The sequence below is a fragment of the Nasonia vitripennis genome (assembly GCF_009193385.2).
Source record: "Nasonia vitripennis strain AsymCx chromosome 1 unlocalized genomic scaffold, Nvit_psr_1.1 chr1_random0004, whole genome shotgun sequence".
Taxonomy (NCBI): Eukaryota; Metazoa; Arthropoda; class Insecta; order Hymenoptera; family Pteromalidae; genus Nasonia; species Nasonia vitripennis.
This window is the reverse complement of record NW_022279590.1, coordinates 294,678-315,226: the sequence shown is the minus strand read 5'-3', so window position 1 is coordinate 315,226 and position 20,549 is coordinate 294,678. Positions and strand designations below refer to the sequence as shown.

General features: G+C 40.9%; 1 protein-coding gene across 36 annotated transcripts in view; it reads left to right on the top strand.

Annotated features, from left to right (window-relative positions):
• The window catches only part of LOC100113758 (AP-3 complex subunit mu-1), an 835,720-nt gene extending 815,801 nt beyond the window's left edge, over window positions 1-19,919 (top strand). For all 36 annotated transcript variants that reach the window (XM_032601272.1, XM_031933577.2, XM_032601274.1 and 33 more), the window contains one exon: window positions 19,689-19,919. In XM_032601272.1, coding sequence (XP_032457163.1) covers window positions 19,689-19,823 — 135 coding nt within the window. In that variant the 3' untranslated portion in view covers window positions 19,824-19,919. The remainder of the gene's footprint in view (window positions 1-19,688) is intronic.
• Window positions 19,920-20,549: the final 630 nt, after the last annotated feature.

Here is a 20,549-nt window from a genome sequence, read left to right as displayed (position 1 = left end):
ACGAACTGTAGAAGGTATCGTATATTCTTCATTTTATGAAGAACATTTTACATTTAATATTAGCGGATAATGAATGGAATATATGTTTATAGGAAGCAATAAATTATCAATTCCCCAATGCATTAATTCAGTTATATTCTTTTATTTTAATATTTCATCATCCTTGCAATGCTAAAGAACTATACAATAAATATAAAACTTATCTTAATGATCCTAAATTAAATGATAAAATTGCAGAACAAACTTGTTTAACGAAAATTTATAATATTTTAATTTTACATGGAATAACGTTACGTGATTATGATTTACCTCTAATTGACGAAATATTCAAATTTTCAATTACTCTAATGATTGCCAAACTACTCCATTAGCACCTTCATATGATTCGAACATTATTTACTCACTTTATCTAGAGGAAATTTAACATATGAAATTTTCAGAAATAAGATTGATCTTGATGATAAAACATTATATCCAAAAGTAATATTAGCACCGACTAATATTGATGTTTTAAAAATTAATGACGGAATATTAGATCAATTGGAAGGAGAAAGTCATACAAATTTAAGGATTGATTCGGTAAACGCAGAAAAAAATTAACATATGTTTAATTCAATATCAATAGATTTGTCCATTCATTAACACCCAATGGACTTCCTCCTCATAAATTAACATTAAAAGTTGATGCGATTGTAATTTTATTGAAAAATTTTAATTTATATGGTGGTTTATGCAATGGAACTAGATTAATGATACAAGAATTACGATCTTATGTTGTTAAAGCTTAAATTATTACTGGTACCTCTAAAGGTAAAATTATTTGAATACATAAAATTTTATGTTGGATCTCCTGATTTCATCGATCTCTTTGAACTGAATGAACAGCTTGTTCCTACCGATGGTCATCACGTTCCGAGTGCTTTTAATGTTAATATTTGTTGTGATAGTGATTTTGTACCTGTGTCAAACGTAACTTTTTTGCTGCCGATTACGAATCAATTGTTAACCATCTTAGTTATGTGGACTGGGATTCGATCCTTTCTAGTGACTGTCTCGATGATATTTTATGCTGTATTAGCAAACAGGTTCCTCTGTCGAGATCGAGTCCTAGTACATATCCTGTATGGTATGATCGAGAACTTATACGTGCTATTAGAGATAAAAAGTTGGCTCATAAAGCGTGGAAGCTCACTGGCGAAACCAGCGATGAAATTGAATTTAAGAGGCTCCGCGCCGTTTGTATCCGGATGTCGAGATCTCGGTACCGGGATTATGTTCAATCTGTGGAAACCGGCCTTAGATCCAACATAAACGCGTTCTGGTCATTGGTCAAGGGTTTGAAGGGCGAGGCTGGTATTCCAGTTACAACGTATCTTGATGATTTAAAGGCTGAATGTTCTCCTCCCATTTCAATTCAGTTTATAACTGTAGTCCAGCTAACCCTTTGAATCGTCTTCTTGACTCGCACGAGCTTATTTTCAATGTAAGTGTTTTGGCGGAGGATCTGCGCCCTATCGTCCGTGAGTTGAAACAAGATGTTGGCTAATGGGTATTTTCCTAAGGCGTGGAAGCGTTCTTATATTTTTCCGGTGTTTAAACACGGCGATAGACACGATGTCAAAAATTATAGGCTATATAATTTATATATTTCTATAATTATATATTATATATTTCTCTCATCAGCTGCATTCCGAAGCTTTTCGATGCGTTTTTGACTGACGTATTGTCATCTTATCTTTCGAACCGCTATCAGTCAGTCAGAATAAATAATAGTATGTCTCCAGCTGTCTTGGTGTCGTCTGGCGTACCTCAGGGCTCTCACCTGGGACCTTTACTGTTTTGTATCTATATTGATGATCTTGTGAAGCAATTTCGCTTCGCGAATGCCCTGTTGTACGTTGACGATGTCAAGATTTTTATGCGTATTCATTCGGAAGATGATGTGGAGAGACTGAGGACTGATCTTAATGCTTTGGGCGGTTGGGCGTGCGAAAATGGCCTGGTTATAAACGCGGCCAAGAGCCAGGTTGTGTCATTTTATAGGGGCAAGACGCAACTACAGTTCCAGTACGAGCTTGACGGATCGGTTATTGCCCGCACGGAGGTGGTTAGGAACTTGGGGGTTTTATTTGACTCGCGCTTAACCTTCGGACCTCATGTTGATTACGCGGTCTCTAGGTGTCGTGGGCTGATCGGATTTGTGAAGAGAACTACTCGTGACTTTTCCAACATATTCGCTATTCTTTATCTTTATAATACTCTGGTCATGCCTACTTTCATTTATTGTTGTCAAATTTGGTCTCCATACACTCAAATTGCTATTAACCATTTAGATTCCGTTCAACATAAATTCATTCGTTACTTGGCCTACAGGTCCGGCCAGCCCATGGCGCCTATTGATCACGATTATTCACTCATTGCGATATCGTTGGGTATTCCTTTGATACAGTCAGTGCATCGGTACCACGATGGTCTGCTTACGTTTAAACTTTTGCGTAAATTTATGATTTGTCCGCCGATTTCCGACCTTTTCTCAGTTAGACAATTATCCTATAATCTGCGTAGCCATAGACCTATACACGAGCATCTGGCGCATTCGAACTTTGGGTTCTATTCGACCTTACCCAGACTAAAGCGTGCCTGGAATTCTCTCCCTCAACGTATCACTGTCATTGAGCAATTGTCGGAATTTTAAGTGAATCTCAAGTCATTTGTATCGGCATTTAGTTAGGTGACTTGGTTTATATTATCTTGTTGTTTTATATTGTTCGTTCTATTCAATATTTTATGTACATGAATTCTATATTTTTGTAAGGACATTCTTGCCCGTTGATTTATAAATAAACAAATAAACAAATAATACCCCGAATTGATTCGAAGTTTCAATTGCGAAGTCCTTCAATTGAAGAAGTACCATTTACCATGGTACGAAGTCAATTTCCATTTAGATTAGGATTCGCAATGACTATAAATAAATCTCAAAGTCAATCGTTTGACAATGTAGGATTATATTTACCGTCTTCAGTTTTTAGTCATGGTCAATTATATGTTGCATTATCAACAAAATAATTTAAAAATATTATTAGCAGAAGATTCAGTAATAACAGAAAACCAAGAATTAATTATTTAAATAAATGTTTCAATGATAATCTAAAAATTTATATTAAAAATGTTATATCTCTTCCTATCCTCTTTTATTTATTTATTATTACCAGAAGAAATTTACAAGGTATGTATTTCATACCTGGAAACCTGCAGAGGTAAATAAAATTACCTGTTCGCAGTCTGGTTACAAAGGAAAAACAAAAATATAAACAAAACTTAAAATTAAAACTTAAAACTAAGATATATACATTTGGCATTAGCTTCTAATAACAAATTTGTGTATTGCATACAGAAACAATTTTGTTCTTTTGTTATTTTTCTAACAGTTGTATCGTATCCAGTCTTTTATGATTTTCTTTTGAGGGTATTTATTTATATTTAATACTTTTAGTCGATTAGGAAGCTCATTATATACATTAATTGCTTTCATATAGCTGTTCTTATTGCTGATTCTCTTATTTGTTTTTGGTATAATAATACTTCTATTCCTAGTAACACTATCTGATGCTAAGAATTTTTCTTTGAGATCATAGTAGTGTAGTTTAAGAGCTTCGAAAGCAAACAGTTGTCCTATATTTAATGGATTGTCTTGTAACAAAAAGTTATTTTTATTGATGATTTTTAAAATTTTGTTTTGTAATTTTTGAACTTGGTCTCGGCTATTCCTATATGCACCGCCCCAAGCAATGATGCCATAAGTTCTAATACTATGAAAAAAAGCGTAGTAAATCATTCTGAGAGTCTCTATGGGCATTGATATTGATATTTTATAAAAAATATAGACTAGGTATTTAGTTTTTCCAACTATATATTGTATGTGGTTATCCCACTTTAGATTACTATCAAAGACAACTCCTAAATATTTAAAGTTCTCCACCCTAGTTATACTTTTATCAAGAATTTTAACATTTATCTGAGCTGGTACGCTTCCAATATTACTTCCAAAAGTCATGCACACTGTTTTTCCTACATTTAAGGACAACTTGTTTACTGCCAGCCACTCGGGAATTACACTTAAGAAATTGTTCATGTTTGCTTGAGCTTCTATCCAGTCTTTACCTGTAGCTATAATGGTATATAATAATAATCTTTACTTGGGCATTCTTCTTCCTGCACTCTTCATCCCACCAGGTGTTCCTTTTTTCCTTGCCCTTTTTTTCTTACTCTTTTCTTGGTTGCCCTTTCTATTTTCTTTTTTTTTTATTCCTCTTCTCCCCTCCTCATTTGTTATGGCATAGTCTATTACAGAACAGCCCGCTCCTCCTATATAAGTATACTCTCCCTGTTCATCTCCCTCTGTGATTCCATTTAGAATGCTTAAGCCTAGTTCTCTTGTCCTGTCCACCAATTCTTTCCCTTCTCTATTTTTCTTTTCGTCTTTAGAGTTTCTTACCTCCGCCATTCCTTCCTCATCCAGTCCTCCTCCTTCCGTACCTGTTCTTGCGTTCATATCTTCACATATTAGCACCTTCTCTCCTCTGGCCCTTTCTATCAGTTCATCTATTTCTTTGTAGTTTTCCTGTTTCTCCTCTCTCATGTATGTTGTCCCTATCCACAATGTCTCTCCCTTCTTTTTTATTTTAGCCCCTATGAATTCATTTGATTTTTCCTCTATCCATTCTACCTCTTCTGCCTTTTCATCTATTTTTATTGCCATTGCTAAACCTCCGTTTACTCTTCCTCTTTCTCCACCTTTTTTTGCATCCCTTGTCTTGAACTCGAAGCCAACCAGCTTCTTTTTCCAGAATGTACCCTCTCTATCTTCTATCCATGTCTCTTGTAGACAGATGATGTCAAATCCTCTCAAGTATTTCCATGTACCCTCATCTGATCCTTTTATGCCCGCTATATTCCAGTTAACTATCCGTATGTTCCTCCCCTCTCTCTCTCTCTCTGGTGAGTCGCTTTGACAGCTTTTCATTCTGCTCCTACTTTCGCACTGTTTTTCTGCCGCTTCTTGCCTTCGGGCCCTCTTTTGTTGTAGATTGTTGCACGCTCTTTTTTGCAACCTTTACGACCACATATAAATCCCTGAAGGTTACAATTTATTTTCAACATCTTTTCTGCACAAACTTTCTGCACGGCTTCTAACCTCAAAATCTACTCGGCTCGGCTTGGCTTGGTTTCCCGCTCGCACGGCGTCTCTCTCCGCTCCTAATCAACATCGAGGAGACATCTACCGCATCGAGGGAGAACTTCTAAGGCGTCTGCACATTGTTTGAGGTCGGTGCTTTCTCGCTCTTTACACTAACGCTCCATCTAGCCGTAAGAGTTATAACACCGACTCTACCACTCCGTCGATAACTCAACATCACATCACGAATTTCTGCTCTACCGACTGCCAGTAAGTTATCGACGAAAATGAGTGAAAACGGCGAAAAGAGCGGGGAAGTGCCTTTTCGGCAATGCGGCAGCTGTAAACAGCCTATTCAGCACAAGGAGCCGAAAAGGTGTGCTTTTTGCAAGCTCCATTACCACGTCAAATGTCTGAACACCATCAACATCAAGACAGTCGTGGTAAACGATAGGCAGTTTATAGCCTGTCCTCCCTGTGCGGACGCCAAGGGTGCCAAAGCGGGGCCCAGGTCAACATCGGCGGCGGGGGTGACTGCGACAACAGCGGCTAAGACCACCCCAAAACAACCGGGGATGAAGAAGACGAGATCGGCACCACCATCAGCCAGCACTTCACGAAGTACTTCACCAACTCGCTCACCACCAACCATCGAAGCTGCATTGAAGGACATTCGTGTAGCTCTCGATGACATCCGCAATGCTCATGCGGAAGCCATCCAGACACAAAACATCGTGTCGGAGAGGATCTCGAGAATTGAGCAACGTCTTAGCCCGCTGGAGAAGCGCCTAAAGGCCCTCGATGAGCTGCCTGCACTCAAGACTCGCATACTTAATGCTGAGTCCACCATCACCGAGTTGCAGGCGCAAGTGCAAGATCTCTCATCGAGGAGCCCAGCATTGCAGCAGGACAACAACAACAACAGCAACAACAGCAGCAGCGCTGCGGAAATTAGCAGCCTCCGCAGTGAGCTGGCTGAGGTCAAACGACGGCAGGAGCAGACCTCAAATAGTGTTGTTGTTATCACGGGCTTGCACTACACCCGTGAGACCTCGCTGCATCTTCTCGCGTTTGCAGTCATAAACGCACTTGACCCTACGGTCCTGCGGAGATATTGCATCCGTCAGGGTCATGGGTAGGCTCGATGCACCCCGGGACACCGCCAGGAGTGACGGCAGATTGCCACCACTGGCCGTCACCCTCTCGTCGAGTGCACTAGCACGAGCAATCGTCGTTGCCAAAGCTCGTAAACGCAAGCTCCACACCAACGAGCTGGACGCAACCGTGATGGAGGAGGCCAAAGCTCTGAGCCCTGACCACCAAGGGCTCATAAACATCAATGAGCTACTCCCCACCGACGTCCACAAGCTGCGTTCACGGGCTAGGCTGGAAGCCAAGAGGAGGCAGGGCTGCCGAACGTTCGTCAGGGACGGGAGACTGTTCGTCCGCTGCAACGATGACAACGAGCGTGCCACCGTCATTACCACCGACGCCGAGCTGGATAATTTTTTAGCTCGGATCCCGCTCGCCGTAAACATCACTCCACAATGAAGCTGCCACACATACACTTCATCCCACCACGTCCGCCATCAAGCTCATCCGCCGTGTCTTCATCGGGTTCTAAGGTATCTCTGTCTGAAGGTCTAAGGGTCTATCATTTTAATGCGAACTCTCTCACGGGTCACATTGAGATGGTCAGGCTCTTTTTATCCACTCGCTCTTTATTCCACGTAATAGCTGTTACTGAGACCTGGCTAAGCGAGAAGGTGACATCCATCCCTTCGCTGGATGATTACCTGCTCTACAGACGAGACAGAAACAGAAACGGTGGAGGTGTGGCCCTCTATATACACAAATCTCTGACGGTTAGTGTTATTTCAACATCCGACGGTGAATGGTCCGGCAAGCCAGGCAAGCCTGAATACCTCTTTTGTGAGATATCGGCCAAGGGAGTTTCTCCCATCTTCGTGGGGGTTGTGTATCGTCCACCTCATGCTCCTTTTTTCCAAGGTTCTAACTTTATTAACGAACTAACAACTCACATGCACAACTACTCCACGAAGGTTATAATGGGGGACTTTAACTCTGACCAACTATCCTCATCTGAAGATGCCAATTTCATCAGGGCCTTCATTGATGAGAACTCCCTTTCGTCCGTTCCCTATGGCTCCACACACCATAAACAGGGTTCTGACACCTGGCTTGATCTGTGCCTAATCGACGAGCAGGATCGCCTGCAGTCATACTGGAAGACAGACGCACCTTTCATCAACGGACACGACCTTATCACGGCCACTCTCGACGTACAGATTCCACGCTACGTACCAAATACATACTCATACAGAAACTTTAAAGGAATCAGCGCTGAGAAGCTGAGAGACTTTCTTAGCGTTTGTGACTGGTCATCTCTCACCACCTCATCACTTGACGACTGCATATCTTTACTCAACGCTAACCTCACTAACGCCATCAACCACCTCGCTCCATTGCGGACTGTGACTCCAGGACGACAACGTCACCCGTGGTACACTGCGGCTCTTCGTGGCCTTGTATCCGAGAGCAATAGACTTTACAGGCGTTTCAGGGACTCCAGGCTCGAATCAGATCGACGCGTTTACAGATTAGCTAGAGACTATGCTCACAAACAAGTCGAGGAGGCCAGGCTGAATTATTACTATTCACGCCTGTCCACCTTGACTGATATTGCTGAGATCTGGAAAGAGCTGGAGAAACTTGGAATTTCTGCCACCAAGGCCCCCTTACCATCTAGATTCACCACAGATGAACTCAACGCGCATTTCAGCGCGATCTCAAATGATCCGCTGTCTCCTGCTGTTGAGGATTATCTTGTTACCCTGGAAAGTCTTGACCTCCCGGAACATTTCGAATTCAAACCTATAACGGAATCGGACGTGTTGGCTGCGGTGTCGCACTTTGACACTCAGGCCAGGGGGAGCGACGGCATCCCACAGGTTGTCATCTCAAAAGCTTTGCCGGTTCTTGCTCCCTTACTAAGTCATATTTTCAACCTGTCCCTTAGCGAACCCTGCTTCCCATCTGCCTGGAAAATGTCACTTGTGCGCGCACTCAACAAAGTCAGCTCACCAACAGCCCTGACTGATTACCGTCCGATTTCACTTCTCTGCTTTCTCTCCAAGGCTCTGGAGTGGCTAGTACATAGGCAAGTCTCAGAATACCTTGAATCAAGGCTATTACTAGATAACCTTCAAACAGGCTTCCGCACTGGTCACAGCACTCAGTCTGGCCTAATTAAGCTAACTGATGATGCCAGAGCTGGGATAAACAAAAAGAAAGTAACACTACTCCTTCTCTTTGACTTTAGCAAGGCGTTTGACACTGTGTGTCACGTCAGGCTCCTGAGAAAGCTATCCACCTTCGGCTTCTCAAAGCAAGTCATCCGCTGGTTTGCCTCCTACCTCTCTGGTAGAGAGCAGGCCGTCGTTGGTGACAATAACGAACGTTCTTCTCCTCGGCGTCTCAACATCGGCGTTCCGCAGGGGTCCGTTCTGGGTCCACTGCTGTTTGCATTGTACATCAATGACGGTTTCTACCTTGATACCGATGTTTTCCATCTCATCTACGCGGATGACTTGCAAATTTACAGTCAATGCCACCTCGAAGAGCTCGATTCTTTATCAAACAAGATGATTGCCAATGCTGAGAGGATTACTGGTTGGGCTGCACAGAATAAGCTAAAACTTAATGTTGCTAAAACTAAAGCAATTGTCCTGGGCTCTCCCTACTACATAAACGCATTACCCTCAACAGCTAACACTTTCATTAACATAGGGGGTGCCCAGGTCAGCTTTGAATCTTCCGTGCGTAATCTGGGATTGGTGCTCGACTCTAAGCGTACGTGGAGGGAGCATATTACACAAGTATGTAAGCGTGCTCACACACTAATGTAGAGGCTTTACTTTTTCAGGAAAAGCACCAATCTCAGGTTGCGCAAGCACTTAGTGCAAGCCCTCCTGTTTCCTCTTATAGACTACTGTTCCCTCGTATACTGTGACCTGACGCAGGAACTCGACCTAAAACTTCAGAGGCTCGTGAATACAGGAATTCGGTACATCTATGGCGTAAGAAGAGATGAGCACATTTCCCCATACAGGCGGGAGTTTCAGTGGCTATCCACTGCCGGACGCAGGAAGTATTTCACTGTTTGTTTCCTAAGAAAAATGTTTAATACAGCCGTACCATCATACGTACTGGCATACTTTGACTTCCGCGTGACACTTCGGCCTGTTAGGGGGGAGGTGATACCTCTGGATATTCCGACATTCGCGACGGAGACGCTGAGGAACTCGTTTCATATCAGCGCCTCATACCTATGGAACAACCTACCATCTCACATTCGTAACACTACATCTGTCTCAGGTTTCAAGAGACTAGCTAAAGAGCACTTTCTTGAGCTTGAAAACACAAACACTTGAATTCGCTTGTACACATTCACTCAAACGCACACACACACACGCCTGTACACACTCACGCAAACGCACACACTCACACACTCTCGCTTGACCCATCTTCACATTATCATACTTTCACAATACATATTTTTGCTGTACTACTATTGCTGCTGTATACAATTTATCGTACAACATATTGTACGTCAAATAAATCTAATCTAATCTAATCCGTTTTCTCTTTGTTACTTTCCCCTGTCCTTCTTCTGCTCCGAAAAAATTCTTGTTCCCTTTCATTCCATGTGTGCTCTGCTCCATCTATCCACAGTCTATTGTATCCTATCCTCATCACTTTTCCCTCTTTTCGTAGCTTTATCACAGCCTCTCTTATTATCTCTCTTATTTTTCTATATATCTCTCTTATTTTTTCCTTATTCCTCCTTTCTTTCCAAGTTAGGTCGTGATCTATGAAGATGTTTGTGCCTTGTAGCTTCGACTTTTCTCTTCGGAAAAGCCGAAAGAGGATAGCTTTCCGAGTAGCTTGACGTGGCACACAGTATCAAACGCCTTGCTAAAATCAAATAGAAGTAGCAAAGTGACCTTCTTCCTGTCTATCCCAAGCCTGACATCATCAGTCAGCTTAATTAAGCCAGACTGCGTGCTGTGGTCAGTGCGAAAGCCAGTTTGGAAATTGTCAAGGTAAAGTCTTGTTTCAAGATATTCAGAGATTTGTTTATGCACCAGTCACTCTAGCGCCTTGGACAGGAAACAGAGTAGAGAGGTCGTTTGAGATGGAGCTAAAGTTTTTGTTGAGAGCATCTGAAGAGAACCGAGCAGATGAAGGAGATTTAGAGGTAGTAATACCAAGATTTTCAAGCTCTTTCCAGATCTCTGCAAAGTCGGTCAAGGTAGACAAGCGTAAATAGTAGTAATTTAGCCTGGCTTCCTCAACCTGTTTATGAGCGTCGTCCCTTGCGATTCTATAGAAGTATAGATCCCAAGGTAAACGACTCCTGTAAAAGCGCCTGTAGAGTCTGTTCCTTTCAGTTAAAAGGTCAGGAAGAGCCGCGGTGAACCACGGGTGACGTTTATGTCCAGGTGTCACAGTCTTTAATGGGGCGAGATGATTTATGGCGTTCGTGATGTTAGCGTTAAGAATGGTAATGCATTCGTCAAGTGATGGCTTGGTGAAGGATGACCAGTCACATGCGCTAAGGAAGTCCCTTAGCTTCTCCCCTAGCTCTCGTGATAAGGTCATGTCTGTTGATGAAAGGAGTGTCTGTCTTCCAGTATGAGAGCAGGCGATCCTGCTCATCAATTAAGCATAGGTCAAGCCAGGTGTCAGAGTCCTGTCTGTGATGGGTTGCACCATATGGCACAGAAGTGAGGGAGTTTTCATCGATGAAGGCCCTAATGAAATTGGCGTCTTCAGATGAACAAAGCTGATCGGCATTAAAGTCACCCATGATGACCTTCGTGGAGTAGTTGTACATAAGTGTTGTTAGTTGTTCAATGAAATTAGATCCCTGCATAAAGGGTGAGCGAGGAGGGCGATACACAACCCCCACGAAGATGGGCGATACTCTCTTAGCTGTGATTTCACAAAAAAGATACTCCGGCTTACCTGGCTTGCCTGACCATTCGCCGTCAGATGACGAGATAACGCTAGCCGTCAATAAAAGATGAATGTAGAGGGCTAAACCTCCAACGTTCCTGTTTCTGTACCGTCTGTGCAAAGTGTAACCACCCAGTGAAGGGATCTTGTCACTTAGCCAGGTCTCAGTTACAGCTATTACGTGAAAGGGGGAACGAGTGGATAAGAAGAGCCTGATCATCTCAATGTGACCCGTAAGGGAATTCGCATTGAAATGACAGACCCTTAGACCCTCGGACAGAGACGTTTTAGAGGCAGATGTGGATGAGTTGGATGATTTAGATGGTGGTTTTGGTGGAATGATATGTGTGTGTTAGTGTGTGGTATCCATGTTGGCTATTGGCGGCGTACGGGCTAAAAAAGCCTCAAGATCAGCATCTGTGGAGATGATGGTGGCCCGTTCGCTGTCCTCGCCAGAAGGGATGTAGACTGTCCCGTCTCTCACGAAGGAGCGGCATCCCCCTCTCTTCTTTGCCTTTAGCCTGGCCTTTATGCGCAGCTTGTGAATGTCTGGAGGAAGCAGCTCGTTTATGTGGTGGTTTGGGTGGAGAGCTCTTGCTTCCTCCAGTAGGGCAGCATCCAGTTCGCTAGTGTGGAGTTTGCGTTTCCTGTCTTTGTCCACGATGATGGAGCGGGCCAGCGCACTGGAAGAGAGAGTGACAGCTAGTGGTGGTAATCTGCTGTCACCTTGCGCATTGATGTTGGTTGCCACATCCCGCCTAAGGACCGTGGGATCCAGTGCAGCCAGGACGGTGTAAGCCAGGAGTTGCAGTGATGTTTCCTGGGTATAGGCCAGGCCAGAGATCACCACCACATTATTCGCCGAGCGCTCCTGCCTCCTCTTAACTTCAGCCAACTCGCTGCGGAGGTTGTTGATCTTTTCAGAGGCAGGAGCAGTGCTGATGTTCTGCTGCTCTGCGGGGCGTCTTGACGACAGCTCTAAATATTGTGCCTGCAGCTCATAGATGGAGGACTCAACATTGTTTAGTCGAGTCTTGAGTGCAGGCAAGTCGTCAAGGGCTTTGAGGCGGCTTTCGAGAGGGCGAAGCCTTTTCTCTATTCGTGAGACCCTTTCAGACACGGTGTTTTGCGCCTGACGGGCCTCACTCTGGATCTTTCGAATTTCATTCAGCGCCGCGACAATGTCCTTATGGGACATCTCTATGGACGTCGCCTGTGTTCTCGCTGGCGATTGATTCTTGGAGCTAGCCAGAGATGCGGGTGCCGATTTGTTTTTCTTTGGCGCACCCGTTGCAGGCGTGCCCTTGACGCTAATTTCGCCCTAGTCTGTGTGGTTTTGGGCGTGACAGTGTCATACTCTACTGCGCAAGCAGCACAGGCAAGTGTGGCAGCATCCCTCACTATTATGGACCTAAAGGTGACGCATATAGTGTGGAACTGCTGATTACACAACTCGCAGGTCTTCATTTTTCCCCTAGCCGTTTTATTGCAGTGTGCACACGTGACGAGCAATTCGACGTTCTTCCCACCAATTCCGCTCATTTTATGGTGGTGTTCCATCTATCCAACAGGTGGCTCCATGTGGTTTACTTTGAGGAAAAAATAGACGCTGTGGAGCGAATAGAAAGCCGTGCGAGTTTGCAAGTTAGGTTACAGCGACAGATGTTTAAGTAGAAAAGTAGCGTTGAAAGAAGTTGCAGCCTCCAGTGATTATTATCTCACGTTGAAGGTTGCAGAAAAGCGCATGCAACGATCTACAAAACAATATGCCCGAAGGCAGGGTGCGGCAGTAAGAGTGCTAGGGAAAATGAGCAAAGCGGAACAGGTCTGTTGTACTCACGAGTGAGTGAGAGAGAGAGAGAGAGAGAGAGAGAGAGAGAGAGCTCGAAGCGAGGAGGTAGGCGTGGCTACACTGCCGAACGCTCGCGGCCGCAGCTCACTGCTCACACCCGTACCTATAAAAATGAAAATTTGTGGTGCCGAGCCCTGATGTGTAGAGCAACAGACTCTGGCTCCATACTCTATATTTGGTGACCTTGCATGGACGTTGCAAGGATTTTACTAGAAAATTTACCAGTTATGATTTCTCTATTAAATTTATATATATATGGGGAATTCTTTGTCAAAAAAGCCACCCCCCTGCCCATTTCAATTTTGGGGAAAAAAATTTTTGAGCATATGAAAAAATTTGTCAAGAAGTGTAGTTTTTTATGCCATTAGGTGTTTTTTGAAAAAAATTAATTTAACCTCAAAAAAACTGTCTAAAGTGAGGCATCTCGCAAAAAAGTGCCATTTTTTAGTCAAAAATAATCGAAAAAAATATAATTCCTCAATAATTTTGACCAAATTACTCATTAAAAGTATTTTGGCAGTCGCTGAACAAGAATCCGATGTCAAATTTCAAATTCAAAATGGCGGATCCAAGATGGCGGACATTTTTTTTCTTACTGTTTACCCATTTCTACTAAATTCTGTATGTTGGGGTTTTTGGGATTGCTGATTAAGATTCCGAATTCGAATTTCAAATTCAAGATATTTGATCCAAGATAGAGGATCTTAATTTCGAATTGCTGAATGCAGATCCAAAATGACGGACAGATAATTTCTTATTATTGGCTGTATTCTACAAAATTTTGTAAATGGAAGTTTTTCAGGTCTCTGATAACGAATTTGAGCTCAGGTTTCAAATTCAAGGTGGCGGATTCAAGATGGCGGACATTCCTTATTTATCATCGAATAATATATTCAAAATTCGATATTAAAAAATATTGATGGTCAAAAAATATTAATGTTCACTTAATACAAAACTGAGGTTAGGTTAACAAAATTCAAAATAATTTTTTACTTCTTTGGTTATTGTGGTGACCAGTGATTTGCATTTGTTTCCGTATCATTAGAAAATTTTTTAATCAAAACAATTCCATTGTTTCGTACTATAAAACCGTGGTTTTTCGAAATCTCAGGAACACTCTCACAATTAAGATATCTTTGATTCAATTTTCGCCTCACCTTGTCATGTAATACTTTATCAAAGTAGAAAATAGATATGTTATCAAAATGTTTTTTTGCCCAATTGAATAGGGCTTGGGGAGTTAATATTGCTTCAGATGGTTTTGCCGTAAGGCTTGCCTTGTAGGCTGACCTTTTGAAAGTAGCACCTATTCCATCATACATACTTTTTCCATGTGCAGTTGCTGTGTAATGCCATTCTGCTTGAATATTAAAATCTTTTTTATGATTAATCAAGTTGTTTATTTGAAATTTATTTTTAAAATGTTGCCTAGCGCCATCAGTCGAATAATAAATTTTTTGAACTCTTTTAACTTTTTTTTTAATTTCTGGTATCAATAGCGTTTGAATAGCATATACAGCGGCAGTGTCATGTTTCAGGCTATCAGACAAAAAAACCATACTCTGATGGATAACGTAATTATTTTCTTTGTAATAGAAAATCACAGGTACCACTGTACATTGATTATTGTTGAAATGGAAAGCTTGGGAAGCATCATGACACACGTAAGCATAATTCTCTGAGAAATCAAACATTACAAGTACTTCATGAGGGCTAAGATTTTCTTTTTTTTTTTCATTTATAAACTGAGTCTGCTGCTTAGCAATGTAAGAATGAACTTACAGAGTATTTAGCTTATTGTCTAGATCCAATAAATAATCTTCAACACTCGATGTCTGTTCGGTTAATGTTGCTCTATCAGTGTCAGTCCACGATGAATATTTTATATCAGAAATACAGGAATCTTCTAATTGTTTACTTATTACAGATATAATTTTTTCAGTTCCTGGACATTTATTACACTTGTTGATGTAACAATCGGAAGTTGGATTAGAACAAACCATTTTTTCTATGCAATCTTTATAATTAGAAAGAGGAGTACTTGTATTTTCAGTCAATTGCTTCAGGTTTATTGCATCTAACATTAGTTTCATATTTTGATGGATAGTGCATACGCATACCGAATGCGTTCCAGATGCTCCGGGAAGAATACAGTATTTTGGTCTTAGAAATGCAAATTTACTAAAAGAAATTTCGATTTTCGGATGAGTTTCTTTAAAACAAGAATAGAGTTCTTTCATATTCAATAATAATAAACGTTTACGTTTTTCTTCTCTTGCGCCATCTTTATTTTTTACGGAAACAACGTCTTTCTTTGATGGCATGATTCGACTGTACATATCGTTAATGTAAAATTCTTCAATATTTTTCACAGTTTCCTGGGACAAACTACGACCCGCTTTCGAAACAGTTTCACTTAAAACCCCATTCATACTCTTCAGCCTTTTAGACTTTTGAACCAAATATCTTGAAGCATTAAACTCATTAGCAATCTTTCTCGTGCTCCATGAACTTGGAGCAATAGTAAGAATCCTGAATCTTAGAGGATCGTTCCTGTCCAAAGATGAAAATTTAGTTTTAAGCCCATCTAGCATTTTCTCTAGATCAATTTCTCTTTGGGATCGAACTTCTGGTTCCGGTGACACTCTAGAATCAAGGTTTTCTTCATCCTTGGACATACGAGAATCAGCATTATACGATTCATCAGAAGCACTTGTATTGGCTTGAATAGATTCACCCATTTCGTTTGAATTTAAATCAGAAGCCTTTTTTCGACAAGCCGCACAAATTCTAGAGTCGGGATGTAAACTAGGGAATTGTTTTATTATAGCACCAGAAACCCTACGGAGATCTTTTCCATAATGACCCTTTTCACCGGGTTTCCTAAACAAATCCACGCATCTGTCTGTTCTCAACTTATCGCCCATCTTGATCAATATATTCATAAATATCCAAAGAAAAAGCGCCCAATATCTCAAAAAACTGACTATCCTGAAAAGGACTGTCGATACTGATGTGAGAATAAAGGGTCACAAAAATTTGTGGAAAATTGATCAACTATCCTAAAAAGGACTGTTGAATATAAACCACAAATTTTGTTATGGAACCTGAAAAGAAATCTCAATAACTATCCTAAGAAGGACTGCTATTGAGAGTACGCCGATGGTGAAGAGCACCCAATATCTCAATAAGCCGACTATCCTGACAAGGACCGTCGATACTGATTTGAGAATAAAGCGCCACAAAAATTTGAATTGAATCAATTTAATAATTCTATACATTGGAGGGAAATAAAAATATGTCGTTAATTCAATCTCAGATCCATAATAAAAAAGCAATGTCCGCCATCTTGAATCCGCCACCTTGAATTTGAAACCTGAGCTCAAATTCGTTATCAGAGACCTAAAAAACTTCCGTTTACAAAATTTTGTAGAATACAGCCAATAATAAGAAATTATCTGTCCGTCATTTTGGATCTGCATTCAGCAATTCGAAATTAAGATCCTCTATCATGGATCAAATATCTTGAATTTGAAATTCGAATTCGGAATCTTAATCAGCGATCCCAAAAAGCCCAACATACAGAATTTAGTAGAAATGGGTCAACAGTAAGAAAAAAAATGTCCGCCATCTTGGATCCGCCATTTTGAATTTGAAATTTGACATCGGATTTTTTGAGGTTAAATTTATTTTTTTCAAAAAACACCTAATGGCATAAAAAACTACACTTCTTGACAAATTTTTTCATATGCTCAAAAATTTTTTTTCCCCAAAATTGAAATGGGCAGGGGGGGGTGGCTTTTTTGACAAAGAATTCCCCATATATATATATATAAATATATATATATATACCCTGGTAGAAACGTTCACCATTTATTGATTACTTGACGAAATTCGGAAAGCTTTTTTATCCCTTGGAGTATCAGTTTGCAAATAAAACCCGTTATTTCGTCAAGGATTTCAGTATTTATTGCCCAACGAATATGAATGAATTCAAAGTATATCTTTATGGTACATTCAATTAATAATTCAGATTAATTAAACTGATTGAGGTTAAAATTTACCTATAACGTTCCTACATCTTTGATAAGGGCCTCCCTACGTTCTACTGCCATTATTTTCTTCCCATACTACTTATTTATAATCATAGCATCGGCGATGAGTAACTAACTTACTGTTGGCCTAGACACGCGGACCACGTTGGCCATGAATCGGATAAGTCGTTCCCTAGTCGTGTCTTTTACAGATGCGATCTAGAGGCTTAAGTCGTATAATGTATCACGGTATACCGAATGATTCTAACGCATTAAGTATGTTAGTTCATCTTGCTGAGTTAAACGTGTTTTTTACATCTAACGTTAACCGAACTACGATGTTTCTAATCGCGTGTCTAGCTTCTTTTACTTTTTTAACCGCGTTTATTACTTTTCTAATTAATCCTATGGTTGATCGCCCTTTCTAAAACCATACTGCTTATCGGAGAGGTCTCCCGCTTCGCATACGGTACTTAGTATTGCAGTTTGATCAGTTTTTCCCCCGTCTTCCTTATCTAAGAGACTTGAGATTAATCGGTTTTTCGATCAGCACTGATTGTACATCTCCAAGAGTAGCTTAGGCCGTTGCGACGCAACGATCCTGAGCATTTTCCTGGGCATGCTATCCAGTCCTAAAGTCCTACCGTTTTTAAGCGACGAAGTTTCCGCGATAAGATCGCCTTCTGAAAAAAAGGTATCTCGATCTGCAGGAATCTCCGTCGCTTCTTTCTGGGGTCGGATGGGGTGTGAGGAAAACAGCGCATCGATTACTTTTTCCATCGTTTCCATGGGTTCAGTTCTTTTCATTTTGCCTATCTTTTGAGTAACGATAGCATATCCATCGCCGAATGGATCTTTTTTCATGTCATCCGTGATCTTTACCCAGCAACGTCGTTTACTTTCTTTTATTTCGTTTTTGAGAAATTCCCGCAATTCGTTGTGTCTCTTGAACGAGTCCTGCGCTTCAGGCCTATATCGTTTCCAGGTTCTTTGGGCCATTCTCCTGGCGTGAAAGCTTTTTTTTCGGAACTTTTCGCCTTTATCTGTCCACCAGTACTGGTCTTCTCTGGTGGCTAACGAATACCCTAGGCATTGATGCGTCACAGAACTCGGTTATTAAGTTCACGGTTCAAGCGACGTGTGTGCCATCTTATTACCCGACTGTAGTTTCTCTCTGTACTTTTATCACGATCTTTATTGATATTGAATAGAATAAACTGATGGTCGCTAGCTGTATATTCTTTCGTAATATGACAGTCCCGTATGTTGCAGATCGTGATTTCACTTGCAAAGGTTAAATCCCGTATAGATTCCCCGTAGCCTGGTTTGCGATAGGTAGTGGTATTACCCTTGTAGGTTACTACTAAGCCCAGCTCCCATCTCCAAAATGCCTTCCATATCGGGTTCATCGTAGGCATGCCTTGTTCCATGTACCTTGCGTTGAAGTCGCCCCCTATCACGACTTTTCCAGAAGTCTCTCTAATATCGTCCTCCAAGATCTCAAGTCTCTTTTTGGATTGGACCGCAGTTAGGTTTAGTGAAAGATATACGCTGAAGTATATTTTATGACCTATTCTTCTCCGCGCATAATCTTCTTCTGTACCCATATTCATCATACTCAGCCTGGGTACCCAAATAGCGGCAGTTTTCTTTGTTATACACCCAACTGAGTGGGTTTAGGTTCTAGTATTGTTTGCTGATCAATAAAATATTCACTTTATGCTTCGTTGCGTATTGGATTAGCAGATCGTGTGCAAACCAACTTCTGTGTGGTGTTCCTTGAGTATCTTCGCCGTTATCTTAGAATTTTTCTTGCCTGTTTGCATCGTCCTATCCTCAGGCGTCTTTGCGTCTTTGCCGCCAGCGGGAGTCAAAGATGGTTCAGGTGACTTCGGAACACAGCCATAGGTCTTGAGAAAAGACCATTAGATCACCGCTCCATCCAGGACCTCCTTTTATCAGCTCACTGGCCACAGCAAACATGGTGGCGTCATTTGGTCCACGGAGAATATTTTATTTTTGCTCTACCCTCCGAGGTATACACCTCAGCAAGCCCTCCTCCAGCCGCTACTCGGAGGACGCGCTGCATAAAGGTTACCAGCTTCCCCACGAGGTATTTCAGATTCAATTCCAAAACTTACAAACCTCATTTATAAAGTAATCACCGCGTTCCTAATTAATTTCGTTACTTATGAGTTAAAACATCGATCCCATTACTCTGCGTTTGCCTGGTATCAGTGTGTTATTGATTTTCATTTAATATTAGTTATTAAATGCAGTATAATTACTGTTAACTTAGTTAACGAAATTAAACGAAAATAATCTTCAGCGATATATGCACATATCCTTACACATTATTTTCGTAAGGGAACTCAAGTACGTCTCTGCAAAGATGCAGTTTTGAGTTTAAAATGTTAATGATTCTATCCTTGGACAAATCTTCGACATCATCATTGACATTTTATACGGAAAATAAAAAAATTGAGCATCATATAAGTGTTAATTATTGTTTGTAATATTTATTTCTTAAACTTTGTATGTGCATACAATATTGATTTACAAAATTGTACACATTTTTCAGGTTCACTTCACTATCAATCAACTAGCATTATCAGGATTGAAGGTTAACAGATTAGACATGTATGGTGAGAAGTATAAACCATTTAAAGGTGTTAAATACGTAACTAAAGCTGGAAAATTTCAAATGCGCTTGTGAAATTAAATAAATTTATTACACCGATCACAATGTTTTTTAATCATAAAACAATCTGTACATGCATGCATTATTTTAAATAAAATTGTACGAGCAGAATTACCCTTTTTAAATATCTCAGATAAATAAAAGTTCCTGCGTATTTTTTTACATAGTGCTAGCTAATGGCAGAACAGCGCTAGTTTACAATTCAGAGGACTCACCGGGGTCTCCAGCGTGATAGACTTGAACCCTACCAACTGAAGTAGTAAGAGTATCAGCAGTATTAGCGGCACTAGGTATAGACAGCTTAAATTATATCCTTGACCTCTACAGATTTCAAGGATGATATTTAAGGGGATGTGGGAGCTAAAAAACCTGTTTTTTTACTTCATGTAACTTTTTAAATAAAGCTTGCCACGAAAAACCAAGACCAGAGCGCCATAGTGTTGAGTTTAATGAATAATTCTACCGAAAGAAAGTGTCAATCGAACTTTTAGTTTTTCTTGAAGTTGTGAAATACGAGCGGTTGTTAACGTGTGTTTACATGATTGCAGCGCCAATCTCAAGCCCCAATTTTACTTATTAACCTTTTTTAATTTGAAATTTCATCAATATAATGAGCGCACCGCCATAAGGTTAAGATCAGTACATGAAAGAAAAGGTCAATCCGACTTTTAGTTTTTTTTTTGGCATTTGAAATACTAAATACCCCGTGGCGCATTTGCGAAGCTTTAGCTCCCCCTTAAG